This window comes from Durio zibethinus, chromosome 14 (genome assembly GCF_047325235.1).
Source record: "Durio zibethinus cultivar Kanyao isolate XHJ-2024 chromosome 14, ASM4732523v1, whole genome shotgun sequence".
In the NCBI taxonomy this organism is placed as follows: Eukaryota; Viridiplantae; Streptophyta; class Magnoliopsida; order Malvales; family Malvaceae; genus Durio; species Durio zibethinus.
The window spans coordinates 13,239,766-13,246,901 of NC_143175.1; the positions used below are offsets into that span (position 1 = coordinate 13,239,766).

At 33.5% G+C, this 7,136-nt stretch overlaps 1 protein-coding gene across 1 annotated transcript; it reads left to right on the plus strand.

The window, feature by feature from the left end:
* Positions 1-938: 938 nt before the first annotated feature.
* On the plus strand, positions 939-3,846 carry LOC111295181 (ferritin-3, chloroplastic-like). The gene is made up of 8 exons (XM_089743568.1): positions 939-1,739; positions 2,090-2,170; positions 2,267-2,330; positions 2,459-2,546; positions 2,951-3,012; positions 3,231-3,296; positions 3,416-3,479; positions 3,626-3,846. Exons 1-8 carry the CDS (start codon positions 1,405-1,407, stop codon positions 3,679-3,681), a joined length of 816 nt encoding a protein of 271 aa, XP_089599694.1. The 5' UTR covers positions 939-1,404; the 3' UTR covers positions 3,682-3,846.
* The last annotated feature ends 3,290 nt before the right edge of the window (positions 3,847-7,136 follow it).

Below are 7,136 nucleotides of genomic sequence, written 5' to 3' on the forward strand. Positions count from 1 at the left end.
ATATTCGAATTTTAAATATATTAAATATCACTTTAAAAATGTGACAACAGATGCAAATAATTTAGTAGACCCTGAATACGAGAAGTTGAGATAATTATTTTATTGGACCAAAGAAAAGCAGTTTCAACAATTTGTGAGGCTAAATCTCCTAGGATCTCCTGGGCTTATAATGCCTAAAATTGATAAAATGACCTTGTGATAAATAAGACCCTATGCTTGGACTTCTTTCAAGGACCTACCCCACCTGTATTAGGCTAATATACAACATTTGGACCATTTCAAGTTTTCAATCCTAAAATGGGCCAGAATGGATCTTTGTTTAAAAGAAACAAAACAAGATCGGCAAATTCAACAGACGATAACTGTCCTACACATTTCTGGCCCAACTATTGTGGTCTAATTTAATTCTATGTCCGGCCTTGATTATTTTGCCAATTTTGGAGTATTTATTGAATGAAATGAGTTATTAAAGCTTTAATAATTAATAATAGAAAGTTTTCAGTATAAACTCCACTCTCCAGTCTCCGCCAACAACTCCAGAACTCTAAATTTCAGATAGGGCAAAAAATCGTATAATTATAGTAGTATCAAAATAATAATAGTAGAAATATACAGATAAATACATATAAATACGTATAAAATATTGTAAAAAACTGATTAAGGGATATTTATATACATTGGTTAAAAGTAATTGAATTACTATTTTATAAAGATTTTTGTATTTAATAAATTATTTTCATCAAATTTATAAAAGTAATATTAATTATATTTTTTTAAATATAACACGGTTTGCCATTTTCCTTTCTAGCATTACATTACCTAAAATAAAGGTGAAAATTTTACAATTATCTCATTGAAAAAGGAAAATTTTGCAACAAGAAAAGATAAATACAACACAAAAATTAGTATGCAACTCAATGATCACAAAAAAATTATAAAAAATGTACCAATATTCCATTTTCTTTGTCTCCTCTTTTGCCATACCCAACTGGAATGGGGATAACTACTTTGATGGGTACGTATCTTTTACAGACAATAAGGATATGGTGAATGATTCCAGCAAAGATTTCAGCAAAAATAGAAAAGCTTTTTAGGATCACAAATTCCCCCAAACAGTAAATTTCTCCAAAACAGCCACCAGCCTGCCACGCTCCCACCCACCGTTTCCACATCTTCACCATGGTCCCACCCCATCTTAGCCACCATTTTCGTTGCTCTGCTCTCCCCCATCTTTTTAACTCCCTCTCTTCACCTCTAAAACAAAAAAAAAAAAAAAAAAAAAAGAAAAGAACAGCAAAACTCAAAACCCTTCAACCAATTCTTATTCTTTCCCTGTTTGCAAAAGTCTCTGCTTTTCTTTTCCCATTGCATCAAAGAAGAGAAATTTCCATATTCTTTTAAGCCATGTTACTGAAAGCTGCTCCAGCCTTTTCTTTGTTAAAACCTCAGCTAGAGAATCAGGGTCCTCCCCTGTTTTCCTCCGTTTCTTCATCTCAAACCCCTCTTTTCAATTATCTTTCTTCTTCAATTCTTCGACTTTCTTCTCCAAGACATGGAACTGGGGCTGTTGTCGTTTGCGCAACCAAAGGATCTAACAACAAGCCACTAACAGGTGTCGTTTTCGAGCCCTTTGAGGAAGTGAAAAAGGAGCTTGATCTTGTACCAACTGTGCCTCAAGTTTCTTTGGCTCGTCAAAAGTTTACTGATGAGTGTGAAGCTGCTATCAACGAACAAATCAAGTGGGTTCTTTTTCTTTTAGATTTTAAGTCCTCTGTCTTGAAAAAAAAAAAAAAAGTTTCTTGTTTATATTTCCTTATGGTGTCAGATTTAAGATTCTTCAAAAAGATGGTTCTTTTAATCTTTCATCTTCTTATTTGTGTGAGAAAAGAAATTAGATTTTTTTTTTCAAGATTCTTTTTCTGTCCCTTTAAAGAATGAATTTTGTAAAGGATTTTTGAATGTTTGTTTGATTTTGATACATGCTTCCTTGTAAAGATGAATTCGGGCTTATATCTGATAACTATGGTTTTGTAAAGGATTTATATATGCTTTATGTTCTAATGCTTTGTGCATTTCTTTTGGATGACAGTGTCGAATACAATGTCTCCTATGTGTACCATGCTATGTTTGCCTACTTCGATAGGGACAACGTCGCGCTCAATGGTCTTGCCAAGTAAGTCTTCTTGAAAATTATCGCTTTTGCTGATCCTTATGGATCGGTGGTACCCCTTTTTTGTGTTGAGCTAGCTTCTGGCTTTCTCGTGAATGGGTTCTTCAAGGAATCGAGTCTAGAAGAGAGAGAACATGCTGAGAAATTGATGGAATACCAGGTGTTTTTTTTTTTTTTTTTTATCTTTTCTGTCTTTTGCTTATTGTTGCTGTTCTATTTCACTTTAAAATAATGTTCTTTTTTCTCTGTGATTTGTTTTCCTGATTCTCATTTGTTTATTATTCTCAGAACAAACGAGGTGGAAAAGTGAAGCTGCAGTCTATATTGATGCCCCTCTCTGAGTTTGATCATGCAGAGAAAGGAGATGCATTGTATGGTGAGTTGAAACTATTACGGCTAGATTAGTGGTTGGTTTCATAAAATGTGTTTCAATCCTTATTTGGCTGCCTTCCAGTTTTTTCTTACCTTCAGATAATAGATATTTACATGAACAAACCAATGAGATATAGATTCATGTTGCAAGCATGGAAGTATGTTTTAAATTTGTATGGTTGGTGTGATTATATATTAGAAATCTAGACAAGAAAGAGATATTTCTTAAACATTTTTAACTCCATGGAGCATTTTTTTATTTTGTGCATTATATCATCCCATCATTTTTCTTAATACTGAATTGAACTGCATGATAATGTCATATAAGTCAAAAGTAGCAAAAAATGTGCTTTAGGTGTTAGCATTTGCATGTAGTCAAAACTGATTGTATCTGATTCCTTGGTTCAGCAATGGAGCTTGCCTTGTCATTGGAGAAACTAACAAATGAAAAGCTCTTGAACTCGCACGGTGTAAGATATTCCTCTACCCTTTTACCATCCTGTTTTCCTTTTGCAGTTATGACTTTTGATATTCAACTTGTTAATGAGGTTTATGGTCTGATTGATTTGGTTTATGAAATCATTGGATAAAACATTGTTAAACAGCCATGCTATTTTAAATTTTAGATGTTTCTAAGACGATAGCAAATGGTTTTCTTTGAACTAATGGTCAAGGCTTTGCCAAACAGGTGGCTGAGCAGAACCATGATGTGCAGTTGACAGATTTCATTGAAGGCGAATTCTTAACCGAGCAGGTAAAATACAATTGCAGTGTCATTGTCTATACTCTTAGAAATTTGCTTTTCACAGACGTGTGAAATTAACAATGGAAATAACTTCTCATGGTTTTGATCCCGGCTTGCTTTCCCTGTAGGTGGAGGCCATCAAGAAAATATCAGAATATGTGGCTCAGTTGAGAAGAGTCGGCAAAGGACATGGTATGAATCTAAACTTCTATTCGTTGTCGTGTTTTTGTGAAAAGTGTCATCTTAACTGTATACTGTCGTGATTTCATCTTGTTCATCAATTTTTAGGCCTCATCTGTTCCTTGTTCCCTGAACTTGTTTCTTTGGTGGATATTCAGGGGTCTGGCACTTTGATCAGATGCTTCTCCATGAGGGAGTGGAAGCTATTGCATGAAACCAAACCTGCTACTTGGTTTGGTACCAAAGGTTGTCCTATAAGATCTTGTGTCAGTAGTTCGTTGTCGAGAGGTTTTTGGTTGTAAGATGTATGACTAGTTCAGAAACTGTGTTGATATTTTAAGTCCTCTTTCCAAAGTAGTTATGAAGTAATGGATTTCTTGTCATGGTATTTTTACTAAGAAATTCTTTTTTATTCATGTAGCAACATTTATGACTGTTTTTAAACCCTGCGCAGTTAGCATATAGCTCAGAGTAATGGTTTAATCATATGAAATCTCCCCGCGTTTTTATGAGTAGAAAATAAACCCAGGGTCAATAACCATTTAATTGTCAAAGTCATCAGTTTTATGTTTGCGGTGCTTGTCCGCTCTGAAAACATCGTATGCATATAGACATGCTTGCTAAACAACCAAAATCAAATCATTCTCAGAGCTGAGAAGGCCAGAAAGAACAATTCGAGAAAAAGTCTTATCAATAGATATTGACCCCTCCCTTGCTGCTCCATCTTTTGCTGCTAACAACGGGCAAAGTTTTTGACCTAAAGGATGATTAGAAGTAGAGGTGCCCGATTGGTGGATTCGGATTTTGTTCTTTTTTTTTTCTTTTTATTTCAAGTTACGTAGCATTTAAATCATTTTGATTTCATATTGTTTTAAATTTATATTATTTCGGATTTAGTTCATGTATGGAAGATGCAACTATTTCATTTTAGTTTTTTTTTTCTTTTGGATTGCTTCATGTTTGGGTCGGAGCTAATTCAGATTCGGATTCATTTTACCATATTTGATTAAAGGTCTGGGTATGGCCACCAAAAATAAATACGCCAACCAAGTAAGATATGCGAGCTGAGGCGAACCAAGTTTCTCTTTCAGACCCAACAACATGGACTCATTTTATGTGACGGTTGAACATGTTGATCCCACAAAAACCCATCTAAATTTCTTGTATTTCACTTTCTTCTAAATTCTGTGGGTCCTGGATTTCGACATATTGGAGTTCGGCTTCTAGAGTTGGAAATGGGCATTCTTGTCCCCGACCACAAGCCCAATGAAGAATTGCCCTTGATTGCTCATAATGGATCCAATGAGCCAAAGAGAAACCCACTAATGCTCCACAATCGGAATTGGAAACCCACACCCTAAGAAAAGGTATTCTAAACAAGCAAACTCCAATGTATTCAGATGGTTCATTATCGTACCGCGCGAAGCACAGAATCAACATTGGCAGTTCTGAATACCCGACATGAAGAAAAGCTGAAATCCAAAATCTCTTTATTGTTCTTTCTTTTTTTCTTATATAAAATCTGTAATTTATTATTGTATACTTTTAGATGAATTACTTTTATATGTTACAGTCGATCAACAAAATATATTTTCACTTTTTTTTCAGTTTAGTTTATATTCTCCATTTTCGTCTTTTTTTCTGACAAGGTTGGTGAAGAAGATGGCTATGGCCGCTATTTTGTTGCTCTTTTAAACGCTATTTTCAATGTCAAAAGCTGATCAAGATTTTGAGTTCGTCAAACACCTCTCTGCTGTAACAAGGTCTCGCCCTCTTTCGCTCTCCGTTGAATCGTAATTTCTTTATATATATATATATATATATAAAATATTCTTTTATTTGTTTTGAGCAGATATGGTGCAGTTAGGGTTGTAAACGAGTCGAGTAGTGAGAAGCTCGAGCTCGAGCTCGACTTACAACTCGAGATTCGATACTCGGCTCGAACTCGATCGAATTTTATTTTTCAAGCTCGAGCTCAATTCGTGATCGAATTCGAGCTACTCGAGTTCGTTCGATTAAGCTCGATTAATATGTAAAAATAAGCTCGATTTATATACTCGACAAGAGTTCGATTATTCATGCTCAAACTCGAACTCGGATTCGAAATATTTTATTAATTAAAAAAAATAAAAATATATTTAAATATAAAAGCTCGATTAGGCTCGTGAGCTACTCGAGTCAGATATAAGAATACTCGAATTCGGTTCGATCGATAAGTCGAGCTACTCGAGCTCGAGCTCGACTCGACAATAATCGAACCGAATTCGAGTTTTTTTCGAATCGAACCGGAGTAGCTTGCGAGTACTAATGTATCATTTACATCCCTAGGTGCAGTAGAGATATTGTTGAGAATTCCTTTCTACCCTTGATATAACTGATGCGTGTGAAAAACAGAAAAACGATGAAATTTTTATTGTAATGACTTATATAATATAATGAGAAGTTTATTTATATAAAGATAAAATGTTATAAAATAAAAAATATAATAAATAAAAATAATGATTAAATTAATTTTTATAATCAATTAAATCAATATTTCATATTTTTTTAAATTAATATTAAATCAATTTAAAATATTATTAGAATAATATCATCAAATAAAAAATTATCATAATATTACTAGAATATCATTGATATCTCACGTAAACTCAAGATGATAATGTAAAAGTCAACTTGAGTTTGAAAACTTACATAAAAATTTGATTAGGTGGATGTGATTTGATGAAGATATCTGTTTTTTGATCAATACTAGTAACAAGAATAAGTTGAAAAGTTTGAGCAAGCAAATAGTGACAAATGAAGTGACAGTCAGTTTCAATATATTTAGTACGCTCATGAAAACATCATGTGAGCTATCTGAATGGTACTTTGATTATCATAAAATATGAAAATACTAGAGTGATCAGAAACACCTATATCCTAAAGTAGCCATTGTAATCATAGAAATGCTAATGTGGCATCTGCAAAAGCTTGATACTTAGCTTTAGTGTTAGAATGAAACACTACAGTTTGTTTTTTATATTATTAAGAAATAAGAGAAGAACCAAAAAAGAAACAGTAGCCTATGGTAGAATGACGATCAGGATCTCCTATCCAATTAGTTTCACAATAACAATACAAGTCCAAAGAGGAACTAGAGGAAATATGTAAACCATGGAACATAGTACCCTTGACATATCGTGGGATTCGAAGAATCATAGCAAAATGAGTAGATTGAAGAGCAAACAGAAAATTGACTAACTAGATGAACACCATGGGTAATGTTTAGACAAGTAGCTATTAAGTATACGAGACTACCCACCAAAGTTTGATACAAAGAAGAGTCTAGAAGTGGTGTACCATCAAAAAGAGAAAGCTTCAAATTATGTTCAAATGGTGATGATGCAATTTTGCTATTAATTAAACCTACTCGAGCAATAAGATCAAAAGCATACTTTGTTTAAGATAAATGTAAGCCAGTAAAATCACTAGTGACTTCAAGGCCTAAAATATAACTCAAAGAACCAAGATCTTTCATCTCAAACTTAGAATGAAAAAAAGTCTTCATATCTTGAATACCATTTGCATCATTACTCGTAATAATCATATCATCCACATAAAGTAAAAGAAAAGTAGTACCATTTTCAGTAGTTTGAGCAAAATGTGCAAAATCATGATTACTACATGTAA

Excerpts from the sequence above, each read along its gene's own strand:
- LOC111295181 (XM_089743568.1), top strand. The coding sequence starts at position 1,405 with ATGTTACTGAAAGCTGCTCCAGCCTTTTCTTTGTTAAAACCTCAGCTA. Across the intron at positions 1,740-2,089 it reads GCTATCAACGAACAAATCAA|TGTCGAATACAATGTCTCCT; the intron begins GTGGGTTCTTTT and ends TTTGGATGACAG. Across the intron at positions 3,480-3,625 it reads AAGAGTCGGCAAAGGACATG|GGGTCTGGCACTTTGATCAG; the intron begins GTATGAATCTAA and ends GTGGATATTCAG.